This window comes from Epinephelus lanceolatus, chromosome 13 (assembly GCF_041903045.1).
Source record: "Epinephelus lanceolatus isolate andai-2023 chromosome 13, ASM4190304v1, whole genome shotgun sequence".
Taxonomy (NCBI): Eukaryota; Metazoa; Chordata; class Actinopteri; order Perciformes; family Serranidae; genus Epinephelus; species Epinephelus lanceolatus.
The window spans coordinates 27,105,022-27,130,726 of NC_135746.1; the positions used below are offsets into that span (position 1 = coordinate 27,105,022).

At 40.1% G+C, this 25,705-nt stretch overlaps 1 protein-coding gene across 1 annotated transcript in view; it reads left to right on the forward strand.

The window, feature by feature from the left end:
• The window catches only part of kif3ca (kinesin family member 3Ca), a 32,099-nt gene extending 14,941 nt beyond the window's left edge, over positions 1-17,158 (forward strand). Inside the window, exons 2-8 of the mRNA XM_033649335.2 lie at positions 8,021-8,122; positions 8,277-8,399; positions 11,331-11,449; positions 13,767-13,883; positions 14,221-14,329; positions 15,696-15,841; positions 16,371-17,158. Coding sequence (XP_033505226.1) covers positions 8,021-8,122; positions 8,277-8,399; positions 11,331-11,449; positions 13,767-13,883; positions 14,221-14,329; positions 15,696-15,841; positions 16,371-16,458 — 804 coding nt within the window. The 3' untranslated portion in view covers positions 16,459-17,158. The remainder of the gene's footprint in view (positions 1-8,020; positions 8,123-8,276; positions 8,400-11,330; positions 11,450-13,766; positions 13,884-14,220; positions 14,330-15,695; positions 15,842-16,370) is intronic.
• Positions 17,159-25,705: the final 8,547 nt, after the last annotated feature.

Sequence of the window (25,705 nt, forward strand, 5' to 3'; positions counted from 1 at the left end):
CCTGCATGTTTTTGGACTGTGGGAGGAAGCTGGAGTATCTGGAGGATGATGACTGCTGGGCACATGAGGCTGAAGAATCCATGAAGATTAGCTGGTGATAGGGAGGTGGAGGGCACATACAACAGCAGAAAAAGACCCCTATTTAAAATGAGAGGCAGTAAGATGAGGCTAACAGTGTGTCCCTGTGCTGTTGGTTAACTGTGAATCAGCTGTCAGACAGCTGATGACTCAACTGACAGCCCTTCACAATGGCAGCTGGAAATAGTAAGCGAGCATGCACGCAAGGAGCGAATGGCAGAAAGTATGAGGGATAAATTACAGGCATAGGCATGGAAAATGACAGTATAGTCTTCCTGAGTGAACTTTCACTAGAGCTTCATTAGTGTGAAAACTATTATACCCAGGTGCAGTTTCTTGTTCCATGTCCACTTGAAAAGGTGGTCACGAGTACAGTTTGCATCAGGTGTGAAAACCTGCTGTATGAAGACAAGGAAGTGGACTACTATTTAACACGATTAGGAGTTGATGAGGAGAGTTTCGAAGGCATTTCTCATCCTCTGAACTGTATGACTATAAGGAAACAAATAAAGAAGACAGGCAAGAGGGTCGTTCTCAACATCGTTTCCAAAATATAAACCATAGGAGGCATAATGCAAATGTCAACTCCACTGTATGGGACTGAGAGCTTGCAATTGGTGCAAGTGTTCTTCAGAAAGTCTTCTTTCTGGATTATTCTGGGTTACTTCTGGTCTTACATTGTGGTCTGCTGATTGCATGTCTCTTACTGGATCTCCTCATGTTTGTTGGATGCAGGAGATGACTGACAGTGAGTGAAAGTTAACCAGATTTCAGGCTTTAAGTCGTGGCTCCTTAAGTGGTTTTTGCATCGACCAGGACTGATGCGAAACAGATTCTCAGGGACAAGCTGACCTTTCTTCTCTTTTTCCCCTTTGTCTGTCTGTCTGTCATGCTCAGCGTCTTTCTACCTTCCCCTCTCCTCCTCTTCTTCTGTCTCTCTGTCTCTTCCCAGCAAGCTTCCTGTCTCTCCGCTGCACACACGAGAGCCGTTGTCGTCACATTGTATTTATAACCCGCTCGCTCCCAGCAGGCCTGGCCTCGCTGCGATTGGCTGGCTGATGCAGATGAGCCAGCTCAATATGCAACACTTCCCATACTCTTCACTTTTCCCATCAGGAAATGGATCAGTCACAGCCAAAAGAATTTGAGCACGCACTTATGGGCAGATTATACATACGCTCACAAATATGCAGGCTGGCACACACATGTACTCGCAAGCTCCAGGAAAAATGTGATGCATTTATAAATGCTTCAGTCTGCAGAGTCTGCAGCTCAGACCTTCAGAGGTTCCTTCAACCATCATGGAGGATACAAGAAACGATTAGCCTTAATTGCTGCTTTCTGTTGTGGTCCTCCACCATACAGCACACCACAATCCATAACCTCAGTCAAACATACTGTACATGCAATAATGGCGTGCATGTTCCAGGCTTTCTATATAATGATAAACAAAAATCTTTGGATTTCTGAGAAACCAACCTTTCAATGCTACTTTGATGATGCGGTTTGATGTGATCAGTGATTATTTTAGAATAAAGTAATGCAGTTTTATCCATCAAGCCTTTAAAACAGAGTACAAGATTTTTTGCACTACTTTGGTGGATTATCGGACTGTTTTTAATCAGTCAAAAGCAGTTCAGAACCCAAATTACATTGAAAAAATCAATGACAGATGAGAAATAAGGCCAGTTGCATGCTTCTCGCCTCTTGGACCTGGCGTGTTCCTCTCAAAATTTAAAGCTTCAATCTGCAGCAGCCAGCAGCTGCTCCTTGTGGAAAATTGGCTCACTGATGTATGGTTCCAATAACTTCAGATAACCAATGTTTCTTTAAAGAAGGGAACCAAAGAAGCAAGTACAGAACAACACAATGTGCTGCACAGTAGCAACATACAGTCCAGTCTCTGTTAAACTAGGCAGACACAGTGCGTTTATATTAATGTTGTACATTGTGATGACCCCTGATACATGTTTTAATCTGCCTTTCTGCACGGCCAGAACCTGCGACTTTTACGCTCACACTGTGCGGATCAATCAGTGTTTGGAAGGTTACTTTTGAAACATGAAAGGTAAAGATTAAAAGTTACCCTGTAATAAAAATTACCTTTTAATTACTTTTACATGAATGGAGATTAAACATAAATATAGAGTTTACTGGATTGGCACCAAGCAAAATATAGAGCTAAATTACATCTTGAACACACTTAAAGATGGTGGGGTTGTTTCCTGGTTTCCATGCTATCCTTGGGTTTGGCATTGAGCATCTCAATGATGAAAGCATTTTCTATACTGGTAAACAAACCTAACTTTGCAGTACTAAAGGTGTTCTTGTTCGACGAAATGGCCACCAGCCTTGGCATGGTCAGCTGTTGTTTAGAGCAGTGGATCCCAACTGGTAGGATGTGGTCCAAAAGTGGGTCCATTCTGAATGGACCACAAGTAACCCACAAATGTGTCAAGTTTGTAAAAAACACACTTTATTTTGAAGTAGAGTGAATTTCTGACACAGAATTTTTATTTTGAAGTGCTGTTTCCTGCTGTAGAGTGAGTGACTAACAGATAGCTGCTTGACAGAGACAGCAAACTAGCTGGACGACATGGCCAAACACAAGTATGATGCTCAATATATTAAACTGCGTGGACCTTGAACTAATGACTAAGGAGAAAACTGGACCCTGTGGCTGAACCAGTTGAGAACCACTGGTTCAGAGCAATGTGCATTCATTTGATTGGCAGAGGAGAGGTAGTACAACTTTACTGCCAAATGAATAGAACCTTTCTGGATGTAGAGAGAGCTCCTTGTAAGCCATTTTTTCCTTGATGATGCTCACATATGTCCAAACAGCTTTGCTGACCCATGTGGAGGGAAATATGCCAGAAGAAGGCATTCCTGTTGCGGTAAAGATGCAGAGCAGCAAGATAATTGTTAGATTTTACATTTAAGCTTTTTGCTGAGGAGAATCGATTCAGTAACCCCATTTGTCATCAGCAACATTTTGATTAGTAATTTATGTAATTTAATTACATTTTTTATCATTAACTGTAGCTGATTACAAGTACATTTATTATTGTAATTTAAATATATAACTATGTTATGCGTAACTAGTTTATCCCAAACACTGAGGTCAGTTGAGATGCAGTCTGGTCTGCTGTAAGTGCAGGTCTATATCACCACAGTCTCAGACAAGACTACAGTTTTTTAGTGTAAAATACTACACCAGTTATATTAAAACAAGCAAACAACTTCAGAAGAGCTGCAAGACAGTCAACCAAAATTTTACACGTGCCCCAAATACAACCAACCACCCAACAGCCAGATTATTGGTTGTTCATGAGACCTAATCAGGTGTTGTGAGCATACAAGCTATCAGGCTGAAACTCAGCCTGATTCTAAAATGTGTCGGTGGTGATTCAGTTTGGGGTATAAATCTGGCTTCTTCTTAAAAGTTTTAACAAGGAACGTCACACGTAGAAGTATCTCATCTAGATTAATCCACAGCAGCATTTACTACAGTGTTGGAGAGCAATGGCAACACCTGCACAGACAAGGAGATAAATATGTCGCTGCATGGACCTTGCTGAGAGTTTAAATCTATCTAAAGCACACTCACACACACACACACACACACACACACACATTGTAAGATATTAAATCTGCTTTATTGATTGAGCATTTGAGAAACAGAGAGGACAAAATCTGAGCCTGCTGAGGACTGTGAGGTAGATGGAGGAAGGTTTTTAGAGAACATCAGACATCCTGACTGCATCTGTGTGCATGGGTGTGTGTGTGTGTGTGTGTGTGTGTGTGTGTGTGCGTGTGTGTGTGTGTGTGTGTGTGTGTGTGTGTGTGTGCACGCGCGCGTGCGTGCGGGTGCGGGTGCATGTGTGTGTGTGTGAGAGAGAGACTGAAACATCAATCTGCTCGGAGGCCTGGAAACAGAATAATGACTCAAATGACAAGTGGCTCGTCTCTCATGTGATTGAAGGTCATTTGGACTCTTCACTGAGTCATCTCTCCTCCTCCTCCTCCTCCTCCTCCTCTTATGCCTCCTTTCATTGTCACTTGTGACATCAGTTCAGATGTGAAATAGCTGCTTGACCTGAACATTGAAAACCTGATGTTCTTGTCATAGTATACCGTGACTGTGGTAAATTTCAAGACAAGTTCATTTCCTTCTAGACGGTGGAATCAAATTGGTAATGACGTCGAAGCAGGATTTCTTTTGAGGTTGATGGTTTGAAATTGAGCCACATGGTACATTTAGTAGCCATTAGATCAGCTTTACATCATAGTACATTATCTTCATCAGCAGAGGGAGTTGTTATAGAAATATAAATGTTAGAATTTACACTTCTCTAAGCACTTAAAAGACTTCTCCATGTTAGCTTAAAACCTTTTTTATTGTTGTTCTGTGGACTATCCCCTGACTTTGAAATGTGAATTTGAAAATGTGTTGCACAGACTTAAATTAAAGGGGTCCCATTCTGCTTTTCCTTATTTTCTGTCATATATATAAAGTGTTACAGTGTCAAACAACAAGATAACATGTGTAAAAGCCCTCAGACCATTCTTGAATACTCTGTTTCCAGCATTTTTTTCTACTTTGTCTACAAGCTGACTTCAGATCACGACTGATTTCTTTATATGGTCATCTGCTTCAGGCACGCTGCTGCAAGTATTTACATTACATACACTGCTACATGTAGCTACATGCTAACATCAGGGAAACATGTAATCATGGTTGTAGATGTAGTTAGTTTCTTCCTGATTTCATCTTATATTCCTGCTGGAACAAGCTTTTATTGGTCATTTTTCACAGTAGAAAGTGCCGTCACAAACTGTTACAGTCATTCCCAGCTGCAATGCAGAGACACGGAGATGTGGAAGACTGGGAAATGCTGACCAATCAAAGCAAATTGGGCTTTTTTGGGAGGGGGGCTTAATGAGAAGGGTAATAAAATGGAGCATCTCAGACAGAGGGTGAATACAGATGTTCCAGCACAGACAGTACAAGGAAATCAAAGTATTTTTTAACAATAAAGCATGTAAACATGTTCCAGTAGAAATGCATTGAGACAACTCAAGCTGTCGTTTTGTGTGAGTGTAGTGACTAGTGCTTTTTTAATGTTGACGACAGTTAAACTAGCTTTATTAACTTAATTTCAATGGCACATGTTTTTCAGATGGGGACAAAGATTCTTTTTGGCAATGGGGCATTCTCCTGCAGCTGAGAGCACCACATGATTTCAACCAAAAACACTGGTTAAGTGTTTGTTTCCCCAAACAGAGAACACTCCCGTGGTTAAAAAGCAAAAGAAACAGCTCATGTCTTTATTTTTTATGAATTTTATTCACAAAACTGTTGACGTGAAGCTCCATCAGAGCATGATGCTCAACTTTCCCTCAAAAAATTGCAGTTCTTTAACACTTAATTTAGTGCAGTAAAAGAGCAAAGTGCACTTGTTTTCTTATATGAACTAAATTCTAGCAAGCTGTTTTTGGATAACTGCGAGACGTGTACAGTGAACCAAAACACTATTAGATTTTAATTGGATGTTGCTGCTTCTGTGAATTAAAAGTGGTGTTTTGAGACAGCTTCATGAACCCAGTGAGACTCACAGTGGATCTTGTTATATTTTACTACAGTTAAAACATGAATATGCATTTTCTGTGCCAGATAGCAGCACAGTATGTGTGCCTGGCTGAATGTAAAGTGTCAAGATGTCCATTTAAGTCACAAAAGCCTGTACGTAAAGGATTTGCATCCCTCCAGCCAGCCTGTCAGAGGGGGAGAGACATGGGATGCATGAGAGACAAAACCTTTTACATGAATAAGCCCTTTAATGAAGCTGAAAGAATATGACAAAACACAAAGAGTAGCAAACCAGGCACACACACACACACACACACACACACACACACACACACACATACATGTAGGACACAAAGACAGCTCCAAACAAAGAGTCTTTCTGTAAAGACCTGCTGCAGACGCATCATCTCTGAAGGACTCCACTGTACTCTCTGCATGAGTCTGAGTGTGTGTGTGTTTCTGTGTGTGTGTATGCACTAGTAATAGAGAATGTATAGGCTGCACACTGTTGACACACACACTGTCTTTTTGTATAAAGTCCTGGGGCTGGAATGTGGCCAATACAAAATGGCCGTGGCCCCTGTTTGCCCTTTTTGGGCCCCCTTTATTTCTCTGTATCCCCTCCTCTTTTCCTTTTTCCTCTCTTCTCTCCCTCTCCTGTTTCTCGTCTCTCTTCTTCTCCGTGTTCATTTTAGATTTCTGCCCGCGGGACATATATCATGTGTGCGATCATATGTGTGTGTTTTTGTGTAATTCACCTTCAAGACAGATTGCATCACTGGGACCTCAGGCCTTTAATCTCCACGGTAACCAAAGGCGCCGTAACCAGAGGCATGAAATGATAATGATTCTTCGTCGGAGTTATGACACAAATATGCAGCACAGATTTTCCTTTTAAAAGGTAGAAGTGATGACTAGAAAGCACTCAGAGAGAGCAATGCTTCATACTTATTCATGTGTCAAATACTTTTTTAATTTGCTAAGTGCTCTAGTCATTGAGAAGTCACAGAAAGTGTTCAGCGTGGGCGTGCTAACATGTTCACATTAACAATGCCAACATACTGGAGAAAGGCAGGTGCAGTGTTTACCATGGTAACCATCTTAGTCAAGCCAGTTGCCAGAAAAAAATTTTATGCAAACCATTGATACATTACATTTCCATGTTATTTATCAGATTCTTTACACTTGAACAATGATTTGGATAATGTGTGGTTAAATTTCTAGTCAAAAAACACTGGTTTGGAAAAGTTTGACACTCTGGTGGCACTAGATAGAAAGTCAGGAGGTCATCAAAGTCAGATCCATCCTCTGGGAGCCATAAATGTCTGTATACAATTTCATAGCAATCCATCTAATAGTTGTTGAGATATCTCAGTCTGGACCAAAGTGATTATCAGACACTTTTAAAAGTGATTCATGTCTGCAATGCTTTAGCCGAGCTCAGCTTGTTGTCGGATGGTGTCATCATGGATGTTAATCTGCCCACTTCCAGCTCCGTCTGCCTCATCAGCACAATGTCTGCACTGACTGCAGCTCCAACACACACACACACACACACACACACACACACACACACACACACACACTTGACTGTAGGCTATCCAAATGAACTTAGTTTGACCTCAAAAAAAGACACTCACTGCTTGTCCTTGAAGTATATTTATAGACACATTTTCTAGTTTTGTTTCTATCAGTTATTAATGCCAGCTACAGCACATTTCTGTTCCTTGATCATGATGTCAGTAGAATAGAATGATAGAAACTCAGTCTCACAAATATTATGACTTTTTCCTTGTCAAATTAAAACTATACTAAAATATTACAAATTTATCTTGTAACATAATGACTGTTTTCTGAGAAATTGATGACTTTTTTTGTAATATTAGGACTTTTTTTAAAATAATATTTAAAAATAATTCTCAGAATCTCTGATTTTTTCACTAACAGATTCCCACTCTGCCATGGTGTCCTCAAAACTATGTGTTTGACCTCTATATCCTGCAATAACCAAACAGTGATGCTCAGAGTAGTCACCAAAATACAGAAACTGCATTTACAATTGACAGTTTTACTTTAATACATTTAAAATCTCCAGATAAATTCAGCAGTTATTGTTTTATAAAATGTTACTACCTACTTACTCAGGTTTCATTTTATAGCATCTATAGCCGACCTTATGAAGTATGAAGTATAAAAAAACGAACTGAAAAATAATTTTTTTGATGTATAGTAACAAATTTGTCAAAGTCTGGACGCATCGCTTATTTACAAGCACTGCAGCTGCTATAGGGACACAATACAGCTTCTTCATCATAAATATGACCCCACATGTTCTGTTTTTTCCCTCAGGCGATGGAGAGCAAGCTTCTGGTTGGTGGAAAGAACATCATCGATCACACCAACGAGCAGCAGAAGATGCTGGAGATGAAGAGGCAAGAGATCGCTGAGCAGGTAAACCTGTGTGTTCTCCTGAAAAATAACGGTTAGTTGAGCTCTAAATGGATATGGATGTTTTGTTTTCTGACCTGATCCTTAAATATTAAATGATATCAGAATATATGCCGATAGAAAGACAGAAAGTTGACATTTTAGGTAATGCTTTCAGACGCGCAGGGAGAGGGAGATACAGCAGCAGATGTTGGTCCGAGACGAAGAGACCGTGGAGCTGAGAGAGACATTCAGTTCTCTGCAGCAGGAGGTGGAGGCCAAGACCAAGAAGCTCAAAAAGGTACACAGACACTGCACATGCAACTACATGTAAAATTCAAATAAGAATCACGTTTACATAAACCCACAAACATGCTCAGACATATAGATTTATATTTACGTGCACACACACCTTTCTTTTTGTTCCTAATGTCAGTATATCCCTCTTTACCTCTCTTTGACCCCTGACCCCTGACCTGGATCCCAATGACCCCCTGCTTCGGACACTTGCTCCCTCCGGACACACACTTAAATCTCAGTACCTCAAGGTTTGTCCTGCCGTCCCGGACCTTTCCCCTCCCTCCGTCAATCCCTATCGTCACTTTCTGTCTTGGGCCTCTTCACGTTTCCGTGCTAACCTTCTCAACCTGTTTCCCCCTCCTTGTCACATGGCTCAGGATCTCCCAGCAGTAACTCACGCCTAAATCCCTCAGTGCAAACCCTAAAACAACACTGTGGACCTTGTGAATCCTCCCCTCCCCCGCTCTACTCGTCTCCCAACCTGTTGCACGGCCAGCAGGACTAACCCCAAGTGTGCGTGTGGTTGGTGACAATGTGATTAATCAGCCTGTGTTGATCTTTGCTCTCCTGATGCCCTGACATGTGTCATGTACCCTTCTCTCGCTCCATGGTGCCGTCTCTGTGGGGATCAGGAGGACAATAAATATTAGAAGTGTTCACACTGTTATTTCAGAGCTCACAGGGCTCCTGTTACTGCTGAAAAGAGTGGTTGATAGTAGTAAGATACCACTTCTTAAACCAGAGGTCAGACTGATTGTGTTTTCTCTTACAAGTTTCAGTCATTGAAGGATATTGTGGATGGTGAAAACAAAATTAAAGACACCCATGTGGTGGTAATGCACCAGTAAGGACAATTAGTAAGAGGAGTTTTAGCTAGTGCACATGGATGCAAACATAAACCCGCTTTGCAAATGTTTTATGAGGGAGGAAATACATTCAACATATTGTCTACAACTCGAGGATACACACAAAGCAAACAATTATTTGTCTGTTTACAAGACAGCTTGGCACTTTAAATGTTTGAAGGAAAGGCTCAGTGATATTTTCCTTTTCAGTAACAGACAATAACACTGAGCAAACCTGCTGCTCGGCACAATCTCTGCAGTTGCACAAAAGCAGTCTCCTATTTCATCATGCAACAAGGTGAACTTATCCCGTCAGTGCTCAATTTTACAAAGTGAATGAAAACATGAAACAGACTTACTTTAAGGAATAAAATTAAAGAAATATTTCACTGCCGGAAAGATGATATTTTCATAAAATGGAGCTGTCTATGCAGAGGCAAATACATTTGAAATTGGAGCTACATGACCAGAAAAAACAGAGGAAAGGGGCTGTGGGATCCACTTTTGCTCAAGAGGTAGAAAACCTACAACTACCAGAATGCACTGCGCCGCAGACCAGTAAACGCTCTTGCTAGTTGGTGGGTGATGTCATTCAAGCTTGGCTGTTTGGACACAGGAAACAATATGGCAGCCAGGTGGTAACAAATGATCTTTTATTACATGTAAACAGTGCACTGAAATATGTTTCTGAGAACATTTTAGGCAAGAAATAGGCGACACAGTGACATAATCTTGGTTTATATTTGATCAGCACTGCCTAGTTTAACAGTTTGAGCACATTTTTTTCGGCCTCTGTTTTAACAATTTAGGATAGTGGTTCCCAACTGGTGGGTCGTGGTCCAAAAGTGGATTGTGGTACTGTAAGTGTAAGTACTGTAAATTCCAGCACAGAGCTCTTATTTTGAAGTGCCATTTCCTGCTGTAGAGTGAGTGACTAACAGAAAGCTACTTATTAAAACTGTGTGGACCTCGAATTAATTAGTCTGGACCCCATGACTGGACCAGTTGGGAACCACTGGTGTAGAAAACAGTGTGCAGTCCACTTCCTGGTCACAATTTCTCGTATTACAGCCAAACAGTGCACTAAAATATGTTTCTTAAGACGTGTTAGGCAAGAAATAGACAATACAGTGACAGAATCTCGGTTTATATTTGATCAGTGCTGTATACTTTTAGAGTTTAATTTGAGTTTGAAAGAGACAGAGGGCCAGGTCTTTCTCTTGATCTGTTTCTTTAGCCTTTGTCTCTGTGGTGGTGGAGATACATAAACCCGGAAGTACAATCTGTAGTTTGATCAACAGCCCTAGAGCCAGCTAAAATTTAAGCAAGGAGATCTGGGTCCTGGTAAGATGGAGGGAAGTTTACCACAGTTCATTTACACATACGACCCACATTGTTGTGATACAAAGCTGGTTAAAAATTGGCAAAGTATCCCTTTAAATTACAATACAGCCCAATCATGTACAATACATCTGTCACTAAACTATCAATTAAAAGTTTTATTTGAAAGACAAGAATCATTTTCTCACAGGCAACACTTGGAGGACAGTTGCACTCATGTTTTCAGTTGATAGTAAACTGAATAAAGGAGAAACGTTGCTCACAGTCTGAACTCAAGGAAAGAGTAAACCAAGACATCAGAGAAATACCCATGAATATTGTAGCCCTAGTGTACTGTTTTTATTGCATAGGCCACGTTTGTATTATTTTGAGTACTTTTTGTATCCTTCAAAAGAAGTTAAGACTCAAACTGCGAGTGAATGAACTTCAACATGCAGTGTCATCTCTCAGGCTAACTACACCAGGGCTAAAGTCAGGATTAGCCTACTTGTTTAAAGCTGGCACAGTCAAAGCATGAACAGTGTGAAAGCTCAGGAGCGCAGGAGGAAAGAGGAGGAAAAGAGCCGGAGAGAGGGAGAGGGCTGCCGCGTTGCCGTGCTCCGATTGGCTGCCCGTTTCTCCTGACACCAGTGCCTCCAGTGCTGTTGCTATGGGCAACCAAGCTACAGTTCATCAGCGACTACACTGCACTGGGTGACATCTCTCCTCTTCACCCTCTCTGTTTGTGTGTGTCTCTCTCCTCGTAGCTGTATGCCAAGCTTCAGTGCATCAAAGCGGAGATCCAGGACGTGAACGACGAGCACGTGAGGAGCCGACAGGAGCTGGAACAAACTCAGAACGAGCTCACCAGAGAGCTCAAGTTCAAGTGAGTCGCACAAACATGCAGAAGAGGCGGCAGTATCAGCAAATATATCTGCATGGTTCAGCAAACACATCAGATACATGCACGCTGCATAGAGATGACATTACTGGAAACACAGAGAGATGCTGAGAGATGTTATACACTGTTAAATCAGTGTCATAAAACAACTCGACAATGCCTCATTTATTAGCACTTTTGCTAACATGACATCATTTGCGTACACACAAGCAGCAGGGTAAATTTGTACCAAAATGGAACAACCAGAAAAACTTGAACTGCATGTTTGTTTTCACTTGTTTGTCATTAGGTTCTCTTGTGAAATGTTTCAGTAAACTTTCCCCAGAGCTAATTCTCTGGCAAAAAGACACAAGTAAACCTGAAAGGAAGGGAAGATAAGCTTCTTCATATTTTGACATTGACTGACTTGTTTGATCACTGAGCATCACCTGTTATGGGGCTGTTATGGTGGCAGCATGTTGCTTCAGGTACCATTGTGACAATGAAAAAGAAAGTTTGAGTAATAGATCCAGTGGTCTGACACTCATCAGACACCAACACAGCAACTGTTTTATCTTTATCTCTTAAAAAAATCTTGCTAACTGTAATGTTGACAGTTTACTGGCAACAAAGCACTTTTGTATTTTCACTGTTCCATGTTTCTCAGCAGACATTTTGACTTGTTATAGCACTTTGTATGAAGAGTTATATTTGCAAAACCTACTGTCTCAGATGCAGGTGCTTTGGAAAATATCACTTGAGTCCTCGAACAGAAAATCCCACACACTTATCTTGCTCTTACATTTCGGTCCTACTGGACCTTCTTCAAGAGTGTTCAACAAACACACTCTTGACACTCTTGAAGAAGGTCCAGTAGGACCGAAATGTTAGTGTAACTAATAAATTGTGAAGCTGAGCAAGAGCAGTGTGCAGGATTTTCTGTTCAAAGACTTTTTATAGCCAAAAAAGCACAGGTGGAGCCATTAACATTCATCTCAAGTGCTATATCGTAGGCAACTGGACTTTGAGTTTCTTGAGGACGTTTCACCTCACATCCCAGAGGCTTCTCTAGCTCTAACGGACTGGTGCAGAGTGGCAGGCTTTGAACTCCATTTGGTGTGAACCTGTCACATGTGAGCTCTGAGTTTCAGAGTAGACTGAAACTCCGAAACAGCGAAACGTCTTCAAGAAACTCAAGCAAGTCCAGTTGCCCACAATATAGCACTTAAGATTGGGGGCATGGCCCCTCTGATACTATAGCTTCCCCCCTGGCGAAAACAATTGGAGGCTGATATTACTGTCTGTAATACGCTGTGGCACGCTCACTTTTAAGCTAGAAGGTAGTGGTATCTTGTGAAATTGGACATCCTAAGGCACCCATTGGGACCAACCATGTTGGCATAGCTTGTCGAGAAGGGGGCTACATAACACTCCAACTTTAGGCTAAATTTTGATGAGGGAACAACTGGCATGGCCATTTTCAAAGTGGTCTCTTGAACTCAAGATACCTGAATGAAAATGGGTTCTATAGGTACCTACGAGTATCCGCTAAACTTAAGAAGGCTTGTTCCCAGTAAATGTTTTGTTCCTTACAGTCAATAGGCTCCTTTAAGTTAAAGCTGTATATTTGTCTTTGTAAGCAGCCTATTTGAAAAACAGTGAATTACTGAACACATGTATAGACACATGCAAAACACATGAAAACAGTATTTTTGCGGAGCTAGTATTGGTTTGTGCACATCAGATACTTGTAACATTACTGTAAAATAAGAAACCAAAGTCTGTCAGTATGCGATTCCTTAACTCTCCATGTTGACATAGTTTTCAACTAGTCGATATACTTTAACAGCATTATTAAATTCCTGAAACTCAGTTATAGCTTTTGGTTTTGGTGCCACCCCAAGATTGTCAGTGGCCCCATGTGGCCACCCCGGTGAAAAAATTCTGGGGGCTCCACTGTTAATATTAAGCTCCAGTCCAGAACTCAATGCAGTGTAATGCAGATTTATGTTATGTATTAGCTTAAGTTTAGTGCCACTCCACATTTTGGTCATGAGTGTCTACATAATTTTGGCCATATAGTGTATTTCAAAGAGTAATCCATATCAACATTTCACATATCAAATAGATCTATCATAACTTGGATTGTTCCCCATTTGTATGTCGTTAATGCTCTTAAGGTGCAAAAGAGGATCAATTTATTTTATGTCCAAACAGACAAAAAAGGGACTACAGTGTGAGAAAAAAGAAAACTAGCAAACACCTCAGACACAATGTAACTCCACAGACATAAACATAAACCCGTTGTGTTCTGCACATGTAGGTATCTGATCATAGAGAACTTCATCCCTCCAGAGGAGAAGAATAAGATCATGAACAGACTGACCTTTGACCCCGAGGAGGATCAGTGGAAGTTTCAGCCTCTTGTTCCAGCTGAAAGGTCAGTGTGGATTCAAGATATTGGGATGTTATTCCCATTTGGGGCCTTCGGGTATAAATAATGGACTCAGAAATGTGTTTAATTGCAGTCGGGTTCACAACCTTTTGACCTTCCTGCTCTCTGTTGTCACTGGCTATTCTCTTCTTGTTTCTTTGCGGTAATCCTCCCCCACTATTATAGCGGAAACAGGCTTTTACAGTGTTGATGTGATGTCGTTCACAGCTGGAGAGAAAACCAGATTTTACTTCTTTTGTACAAGAGCTTCATGAAGATGTATTTTGGCCTTTATCGACCTTGATCTCTCAGTGATCGCCCTCCTCTCTCTTCCTCTATTCAGTAAATCCTCACAGATGAAGAAAAGGCCGGCATCTGCAGTCGGATACAAACGACCAATCAGCCAGTACGCCAGGGTTGCCATAGCGATGGGACCTCACTCCAGATACAGGGTTGGTGTGTGTGTGTGTGTGTATGTGTGTGAGTGGTGAAACTAGCCAGATGTGGTTATACGCAGGGCATACAGTCAAGGAATACCTAACACTGCAGATGTGCTGATGCTGAAGATTATTAAAGGAACACTCCACCAAAAATCTAGCTTTTGTGTATCTAAAAACCGCACAGATTGCCTTCAAATATTCAGTAAAAACTAAACAAAAATGATCTCTCATTTCTTTAGTTTGTACTTCAACTAAATAAAATCACTAATTACACATTTAAACAGCTCTCAAATACAAAAAATGTCCCATGGGATCTATATATATATATATAATTCAATAGGTGATTTCCTTCTTTCAGAAAAATCCTAAATGATTGAGTTGTTTTTTTCCACCTGGACCTTTATGCTCTGCCATTTCTCCTCTAATCATCACACTGTAACCTGTGACAGGCTGTTATGATACCAGAACTATCACACAACCACGTGTATGTAGTTTTTTTGTCGATCCACGAGCATCACGTAGGTTTACATTAACAAAGGTTTATGACAAAATCACTTGATGACAGCGACTCCCATGTGCGCACAGTGAGAGAGGAGAGAGAGAGACGCTGTGCTGCTGCCAGAAGAGCCGCTGAATGAGTTCCCTCTGAGCGGTAACTCACTAAAAGAGTCTGAGAAGACCAGGGCTGTTCATAAAACATTCAGGACACAGTTTATTCCACACTACTCAAGCTGCTCCACTTTTTGGAACCCTGTCTGTAAAAAATTTTGATTACAGCCATTCTTATAGTTGCCATGGGTAACAGTATGACGTCAATATGTCAACAAGTTGAAATATTGTGAGTATCACAATATAAATTTTCATATTAAAAATGACTGGTATTAATCGTGAACAAGATGATATGGCACACCCCTACTTTACGCTTTTAGAAATGGGGATGAAACCTTTGTTTTATTTCATCATGATAATAATATTAACAATAAGAATTTGTAGAGCGTTGCGTTAGCAAGAGGCACAAAGTGATTTCCACAGATAATGAGAGGACTTGAGCAACAGTAAAACCTCGACAAGAGGTAGAAAGCACTAATGAATCGTACAACATTTCAGATGAGATTTGCAAACAGCAGCAGGGGTGTCAGCAGGGGTGATTCTAAGTGGAGCCAAGGTGCCAGTACACCTAAAGGACCCATACTGGCAACAAAGAGAGGGCTTTTAGAACAAGACGGATTTAAAAGTGCACTTACCTACTATACTAGAGCATGCAAATTCTTGTGTGTAGTATAATAGTACTTTAAAATTAATTATTAGAGATTTGCAGCGTGTGCTTTGCAGCTACGATTGGTGTGACGTTACATCTTTCATATTAATGTGTGTGCAGGCTGAGAACATCATGTTCCTGGAGCTCGACATGACCCCTCCAAACACCGCCTCACTGGATCGATCAGCGGAGTCGGAGCCGAACCAAAGTCACTCTGTGGACAACTCGCCCACCAAGGACAGAAGTGTCCGCAAGTCTCGATCCTGGTGAGTCTGAACCCCCCTGAACCAGATATATACTTGATATTTACCAGCGGTGACAGCTGAGTTGGGCTGTGAGTGTGTGTGTGTCATCATAGCAAAATGTGGTCCCTGGAGGCATCTACTTTAGCAGGAGCTACAGATGCAGTTTTAAGTACTTTGGCAGGTGTTTATATAGCCGTCTTTGGTGTTTGCCAGTTTTTCCCAACTCATCCATTATGATTTATAGCATCCATTGATACAAACTACACTTTATTTTGTATGTGAGAAACCTGCTTTGTTGGGCTGCATCTGACTAGTGTAAATGGTTTAGTGTCACTGTATCTTCAAATGAGATTATTCAGGATTAGACACACCCTCTGTAGGCGGTCCTAATCTGATGGTTTATCTGTCATTTGCTCAGCAGCCTATAATCTCAGTGTTGCTGGATAATCTTATTAACCTGTGTATAAACTGTATGTAAAGACAGAGATTATACATTATCCATATTTTGATTTTAATGTTTACTTATTTGTGTTTGTTTGTTTTTCTGCAGGTGCCAGACCCCAAAATCCATCACCTCCTCTTCTTCTAATGTTTCCCTGGCAGCGTGTCACACTGCCACACCCATGACGGCGCAGTAAAGCTTAGTCAAGAGGAGTTTTTTAATTGTTATTTATTTTATTCCTCTGCTTCCTCTTTGTTTTTTTTTCTCTTCGCGTTTTGGCCAGTGATCCTCTGAAAGACTTCCGCAGCTGGGACACAAACACACACCTCCACCTGTGCTAAATCCAGACAGGTGACAGACTACATTAAAGAGAAACGAGGAGGTGATGTTCAGGACAGGAAACTAAATGACCTGATGAACCTCAGAAACTCTGTAAAACACCACTTCCTCCTGTTCTGCGGATGTAAAGACCCACCAGGACCCTTTCTTCCTTTGCATGTTTGAACCTCTAATCATCCTTTTAAGGCTGTGTGTGTGTGTGTGTGTGTGTGTGTGTGTGTGTGTGTGTGTGTGTGTGCACAGGGCTGTATGATTGCCTGTTTGTGTGTCTAATACAGATCTGAAAGCTCACAAACTGCTTGAATCCCCTGTAAGATATCAGTGTAAATATTTCAGGTATTGGTGGGGGGCGGGGCTTCAGGGGCAGGTTTGGTCTGTATTCTGTGTAAAAGTGGAGACCATCGGATAAGAAATGAACGAAGTCAGTAGAAAGTATTGATGTAACATATGATGTGGTGTGTTGTTGGTCAGATGAGGTGCTCTGAAACCTAAATGATGACCTTTATTACACCTGTTGTGTCATTATTCCTCCACCGTGTCTGATTTAAAAAGCAAAACTTTAATTATCTCATTAAAATGAAAAAACAATGAGACGTATCACACTTCAAAAAATTATTTTACCGGAATTTTATATTGGTAAACATACATGGGCATTAAAATCAGGAATCGTGACACCACAGCTCTATCAGATCAGTGTCCAGTTGTTAAATAATGGTAAAAACATTACTTAAATGAGTGGGAAAACATGAGCTTGACCAAAAATAAATCTTTTTCTGGAGCTGGGTGGAAATTAGATTATGTCCATCCAATGCAGGACACCATAATGTTGTTAAAACCTCAGAGATAATGTAATAAGTGTAATATGTAATATGTTTTTTTGGCCAAATCAGGACTAATTCTGTACCCTACATTTCCACGTAACTCACCAGTGCAACTCGACCATGGCATGACTGACTACAAAACACTTATATATTTTTTTCTCTTGTATGTGTGACCACTACCCAGAATTTAAGAAGCAATGGACTAAGTGGAAAAAATTAGTCTCACTGTGTTTGATGGTGTGCTGGCCCTCAGGACATCTTGTCATGCATTTTCCATTCAAAGAGGAAGTTCTCTTTGTGCCCTCAGATTGAGACGGAGGACCAAACAAACCCTGGTCTCTCCTCTGATTGGGAACCAGCTAAACAACTGTTGAATCAGCGAACAAAAACACCTTGTCTTAATGATGATGACACTTATTTAAGTGTTTTACTTAAAAACTTAGTCACACACTCAAAGATACCTGAAGTTTAATTAAAGGCATACTTCACCCACAATTTGACCTTTTGTGTATCAATTACACCGGTAAACAAATAATCCAAAAACAGCAAACTTTCTTGATGAATTGGAGTAAAGCAGGGTTTATACTTGTGCATGAGCTCTATATAGAGCCTACACCCTAGCCTATGCACGTGGCCTACTCTGTTGTGAGCATCTAAACTTGTGCTGTGGTGTGTCTGTGTCGTGCTGCAGTAGTCGGTGTCAGGGTTTCTGTGAAGTGCTGTTAAGTTAATTCAAAACACACCTTAAACACACATTAAACGGCTTAAGATAGACAATTTCAAACACGTACACAAATCAGCTTCACCATAACTCGCAGCATTCACAAAGCACTTGTGTTAATCCGGACACATTTTCCCCACAAATACAACATGATAATGTTATTAGCACAAGCCTATGGCATTTTACATTGTAGAAACTAGCTTAGGGGCTAGAGGACTTTTACTCTACTCATATGAAGCCAGGGACAACAGCAACATTAAACAAAGGTAACGTTACAAAATTCGGCTCCATTACAACTCACTGACAAAACAACTGTCTTATGCTAAACATGCTTTCCAAACAAATACCACATGCTTACGTTATTAGCACAAGCCTATGGCATTTTACATTCTATAAAGTAGCCTAGCGGTGATTCCGTCTACTCATATGAAGCCAGGCTAAATCACACACAAGACTTAAAATTCTGTTTTAGTGGAGGCTTTACTGTCTTCACAATTTATTGTTTCTTACCTGTGATAATAAAGTAAATAAAAGCTTCATTTCCACTGAGGGAAATGGCGTCAGCTCACAGAAAAAGTCAGGAGGTCTGTGTTGCTGTGACGTGTAGTTACATTTCTGGGGAGGTGCACGTCAGGCTATGGCGTAGGGTACTGAGTATGCGCAACATCAACGCAGAGCCTCCACCGTATGTGCGGCGTTGATTTAATGCAGAAGTATAAATCCTGCTAAAGACGGGAATACCTTTAACCACAGCAAAATCAAAAACATCCTTTTACAAACTCCGACACAACTTGTACAATACAATCCAAGTCTCATTTATCCAGTTGTGTTTTAATATAGTTTTGCTGCAGTTTTTCTCTGTTTTTGGGTTCCCCATTCACCGTGGAGGCGTGCAAGAAAAACAAATTTTCTAAATTCAGCGTAACACTCAGTGAGTAATGGATTTACAAATTGTCATTTTATTTAATGTATTCCTTTAATGAAAAAAAAAATGATTCAATCATTCACTCACCTAATATTAGACTAATACACGTGTGATGATGATGAAGACTAGAGCTTGAGCATACAGTACAGTAAGTACTGAACATACACAGTAAAACACACCTGCTTAAAGGTCGACTGTTGAAGTTGAAGTGTACCTCAGTGACTTGTTTAGACAGCAGCCTGCAGTCAGGTATGTACAGTTTAGTGTCACTGGGTTCTTTTACTTGCTAGAGGTTAAGAGCAGCAGACAGTGGGGGTCAGGCTGACTAATTATCACTGTATTATTCATGCCACAGATCCAGTTGCAGCTGAACCCCCCTGATAGATGGAGGAGAGCGCAGAGCAGCCCTTTATCAGTGTATAAAACAACATTTATTACCAATGTTCAGCAGATCTGTTTTGTTTTAAACCATTTTTTTACGTGACTTTTACTCCCATTGTGTACAAAATGTTTCATGACCCAAACATGAACCATATCATTGGTAATATCTGATTATGTCTCAGAAATGTACTTGTGGAAGTTAATTGAGATGTCAGCCCTGGATCATTTAAGGGATGCAACAATTTTGGAGACCAAATGACATCTTCAAATTGATTTTTTTGTCCTCAAAACTGCAAATCCTCACATTTGGGAAGATAGAGCCAGAAAATGTTTGACATTTTGTTGTAAAGGAGAGGCTCTTTTTCACACTCATTCTCAGCAAACACTGAAGCCTACTCAGAAATATAAACGCAATGATAGGGGAAAGGGTTAAAATGTGGCACAAATTACAGTCAGATGCTGAATTCAGTGAATTTTAAATCTGTGTTAACCCACTTCCTTCCCCGTCTCAACCGTTTACAGATGCACACTGACGATTGTGTGTTTAGTCATCGCTTTCTGGGTCCATAATTGACCCAGTTTGTTATTAAAAAAAAAATTACTCGAAATGCTCTGAGGCTTAATGAAATCGTGTCTAGTCAAGTGAAGTGAAGTACATGCAACTGTACCATTAGTAAATTAAATTTGATATTCAGCCCAAATAGAAAAGATATTGTATATGTATTTGGAAATGAGATTGTCAATCAGGCCACATTTCATGGTGCTGTTAATCAGAAAAAGACATTAGAATATTAATTATTCAAGCAAAATTTGAGAAATGTATGTCTACAATGCCATAAAGAGTTTTGTCTGCTGTATTCTGATATTTTTCCCTGCGTAATGCAGCATTACACATCTGTACTGCCTCAAACTATCAATGAATTATGATCTAAAATGGTAGGGCAGACAGTGATGCAAGGACAAACCTGATTTGGTTAAATTACTTAGAATAACAGCCTCTAAATGTTGCTCATTTATTCACATTTTGTCATATTAGTCAGTAAAATCATCCCTGTACTCTTTCATTTGTGTCAGGGCTGTAAAATATTGTATAAATGTGTGTGCGTGAGGGCTATGGGGGCGGGGGAGGGAGAGGGGAGAATGCCAATGGGAGAGGAGGGGGGATGGATGGATGGATGCAGGGATCCAAAGACAATCAGGAAGTGACTGTGGAGGAGGTGGATACTGAGCCTGTTTCCATGGTAACCTGCCGGTGAAGTGTGTTGGGATGGGGGATGGAGGGGGAAGTTGTGTATCTATATGTATATGGAGCTAGGTGGGCCATTCGAGCTGAGCTCATGTCTGGCTGACAACAACAAAAAAAAATCAAATAAAGACGCTGTGACAGGCGCCTGCTGGTCGATCAGTCATGTTTAAATGCCTCTGATCAATAGTTAGATATTTGTTTTGGGTTATTGTGTGTGTGAGAGATCACCTTCAAGAGCAATAATGTTTAATTTGATTTCATTTCATTAAGATCCCTGTGAGCTTCATTAGAGCTGCTCTTCCTGTGGCCCACATTTCATGCAACATTTATGATACCATCCAAAATCTCATTACAGCAACTCCACACACACCAGCTAACAGTCACACACACAAACAATACATGCTGCAAAAATATATATAATACACCAACTTTCTCTAAAACATAGCATTTTACAGTCAGTGGGAAGTTATGGATTACAGATTAACTCATGTTATGACATGGTGGAATACCATACAACAATTCAATGAAACTAGATACTTGTCGATCCAAAACAACAAATAATTTATGAGAATTCTTTATCATCAAGACCCTATATATACAGTCTATGCAAATAAATTTATATAGCACAATATAACAGCAGCTCAAAAGAGAAAGGAACTATAGAGTTTGTATGATCTAACCAATTAGCACCTCACAAATGATGTTACATACTAAAAGTAAAGTTACATTGGTTAGTTATAGGTTTAGTCCTGTGTTTGTTTGACCAATCTACCACTTCAGCCTGCCTACTTACACTTCCTCTGTCTTTATTCTACTTTCATCATTACTTCAAGTTCTGCCCCCGTCCTTCAAGCCATACAAAAGCTAATTTTCCACTCCAGTCTTACATGCAGCTCAGTTTAAATGGTTATTTTGGGAAGTTGTTCTTACCTTAGTCTCATGATCCACCATCTTCTTGCCAACAACATCTTCTGTATGTTTCAGTACCCATACTACCATACGAATAAAGAATGCCAGAAAAAGATTGAGTATGTCCCAATACATTGAATGTCAAATGCAGTAGGCCAAAAATACCAGGAAGTTCTACAACATCCAATCAGATTTTGCAGTATGCAAACCAGCGTGCGTTTCTTGCTATTCTTACCCACAATCCTCTGCACAGCTGACGATATGTCACATTGACTGAGCTGCAAACACATGACAGCTTGACAAATCATTTGACAGTTGTCATACGTCCCAATGATGGATGACAGCAGATTCAAGTAACTGATGACCAGTCGAATAGTAATGATAGAAATATTAATTGTTTAAGTGAACAATTGTGAATATCACAAACAATAGGACATAACTATGAAAATGAACGACAGAACTGCAGATGTGATTTCACTGTCGCAAATATTAGAATCTACAACCTGTGCAGTTATATCTTTAAAGTCAAACTACATACATTGCAAAGTAACGGCAGCAGAGCTCTGCGGGTTCAACAGTATGTACTTTTTAATTACAGCTGCAAGACCTACTAAAAGTAAAAAAGGAAAAGTATGTGTTTTTTTGTTGATGTTGTTTTTACAGACACTCAAGTCTGAATTCTACTGACTGGTAATTCCCTGACCTTCTGTCTAGTGCCACCATGAGGTTGACATTTGTAGTGAAATTTCTCCACAACAATTTGGTGAAATAGGACCATTTGCATTTTTTGCATTGGCCATCCTCATTCTCCTACACACTGGGCACATGGGAGAAGTTAAAATTCTGCTACGAAATCCTGCACACTAGACCTTTAACTTTCCCTCTAGTGCCGTCATCAGGTCAGAATCTCAATATGTCCAATATCATACCTTGGCGTATGATAAAATACCTGCAAAACTAATGAAATTCACATCATGGTGACAGATTCTTAGTCTGCTTTCATTGTTTGAACTATAAAATGTCAACAGAAAATGTCCATCACAAAGACAGCCCAAGGGGATGTCTTCAAATGGTTTGTTTTGTATGACCAGCAGTGAAAAACCTGTGATGGTGATTTTACAATAATATAAAAAAAAAAGAGGAAAGCAGCAACTCATCTTACTTAATTTCCTGATCAATCAGTCAATCAATCAAATATTTGCTTCTGGACTAGAAGTTCTACAACCCCTATACCTTCAGCCTTTTCATTTCAGTCACCCCAAGTTGGATGTGTTGAGGGAAGGGGTGCAAAAATATTTAAATATAAATATAAATATGCTGTCAGTTAGTCAGTATTCAGGTATTTTACCAGTTGACTAAGATTAGTAATCTTTGAGGATTTAGACAAACACACTCAGTCGTCTGTGATTTATTAGTGTTCACACGCACTTATCACATAAACAGGTCTGGTGATGACTCATAGGTCGTACACATGCACACACGCGGGTCTATAAATTCACTCATGCAGTCAGAGTCTTATCAGCAGTTGACTTAGAGGTGCAACAGAGGTCTCTTCTTCATCACTCCTCTTCGCCTCCCGCCTGTCGACATTTAATATTTCATGAGCAGAGAGCAGCTTTACAAGGACACGTTTTTAATTCAGCCACACTTTAAGTTAACATCAGATGATTAACAACATTAAACATAAAATTAGCTCTGATAATGTTTACCAGAACAATTAGGAAAAGGTTAGGATGAATCACAACACAGATTCCTTCCTTTGAAAAAAGGAAGATAGTTTGTTGTTAATCACAAAAACACCTCACTGACACTGAACAGAACACTGTTACTGTTCATTCCCTACTTAAATCCCCTTAACACTATTCAGACCTACTCATCCATCTAATCATCCACCATTTTGTTGCTTATTCCTGCTTATTATGAATTCAGGGTTCTCTGTCTGTCTCTAATTTATCAGAGGCTATGCAGTCTCTGTTTGGTTTTGTTACAGATAGCCTGTCAGTTGCACAGCAGCACTGAGACCAACAGTCAATGGTTCTATAGCTGGGCTGATGCTGCCATCTGCTGTAAGAGGAGGGAACATCCCCATGGCTTATTATACGGCTTCTGTACCTGCTTGAGGTTCATTTTCAGGTGTTAAATACATCACATCTATGTGTGGATAATGAGACAATGGGCCCCTGAGCTACAACATGCAGTTGGTCCCACCACCTCTCCTACACACACACACACACACTTTCTCATGGTTTTGCCCCCAGTCGTTGTGCATCTTTTTGTGTCACTTTGTGGTAAATTTGTGTGTCTTTGTAGTCGTTTTGTGTCTTATTGAGGTAATTTTGCATCTAATTTGGTCATGTTATATCTTATTGTAGTTATTTTATGTCTTTTTTCAGTTCATTTGCATCTCTTTGTGGTTATTTCAGTCCCCCCGTTTCCCTGTTTGATATGTGTTTACTTGAGTTACATTTTTTAATGGCTACAACTTTATTGTACGTCTGCAAGTTTTTTTGTAGATTAATCTTTTGATTACTTTCCCCAATTAATCAAGAAGGCCTAACATATTGGAAAATGGTGAAAAATGTTGATCCGTGTTTCCCAAAGCACAAGATGACGTCCTCAAATGTGTAGTTTTGGTCACAATGCAAAGATATTCAGATATTTTTTGTCATAGAGAAGGAAAGAAACCAGAAAATAATCACATTTAAGAACTGGAATCAGAGAGTTGTGACTCTTTTTTCTTAAAAAAAAAAAAAAAATTCAAACCAGGGCAACTTCTAGGTCACCTGGTAGAAGGTGTGTCCCACATAAGCTGAGTCCTGTCTCTCTACAGCTGTTCAATCAATAAAGGCAAAATTTGCTCAAAAAAATATTCCAAAAACTACTCAAAGCAATTAATCGATTATCAAATTACTTAGCATTTACTTTAATAGCTGAGAACTAATTGATAGATTGGTGCAGCTCTAGACATTTTGCAGGTGAAGGCCAGGGGGTGTACTGACACTTTGCACCCCTGGGCCTGTGCCAAGTAGGCTCCTCCAGTAATTAATCCGCAGATGAAGTCTTTTCCAAAGAAACATACTGAGAACGTTTACGTGTGTCTTTCCTTGTACCAGGAGGGGGCGCGTCAAAACAATCCTGAAAGATTTCACACACACTGAACACTAAAAGCAGGCATAGAAACTCAATAGATGAACAACCTCTGGTAGATTTAGACTGAACAAAATACTCTGAGGCAGATGATGTTCAACTGGGTTGAGATCTAAAGACTATAAAGGCCATCGTACATCATTTTCACACTCGATCAGATAAACTTTTTTAAATGGCCAGGTTTTATGATCTGGATTATGATCCCAACTTCCACAACAGAAATGGGGTTTAATCACATAATGTCACAATTATTGTTACCTTTGATCATACAGATACATGTCTGTAGTTGTTGTAGCTATGAGAATCAATAAACAAATCATATCTTAAACCTGATAACAACCAGTCTGTTAAATGGTTACATCCACTTTACTGTCTGTGCAGTTAAACATTAACTCAAGCTGCTATTAACTGGGGCAGAAGGAATCTACTCAGGCCACACACAATAAAAACATTGTAGTGTCACTGTAACTACTGTCACTGTAAATTTAATGCAGACTTCACATGCTAAATTATAAATAAACACGTTACCGCTACAACAAAAAGATAGTGACTGGAGTGACTGGGAGGGTTAGATAGACCTCCAAAATAAAGTTGGTGACAAACTGAATGAAAGCTGTAAATAAAGGAACATAACAATTGTTTATGTTTCCATACAGCACACATGGAGGTCACTGAATGGTTTGATCGAGTGTGAAAATGATGTACGATGGCCTTTATAGTCTTTAGATCTCAACCCAGTTGAACATCATCTGCCTCAGAGTATTTTGTTCAGTCTAAATCTACCAGAGGTTGTTCATCTATTGAGTTTCTATGCCTGCTTTTAGTGTTCAGTGTGTGTGAAATCTTTCAGGATTGTTTTGACGCGCCCCCTGCTGGTACAAGGAAAGACACACACACACATACACACACTTTTTACCTGTAAAGGATTTTCATTAGTTGAATGGTTCACAACCC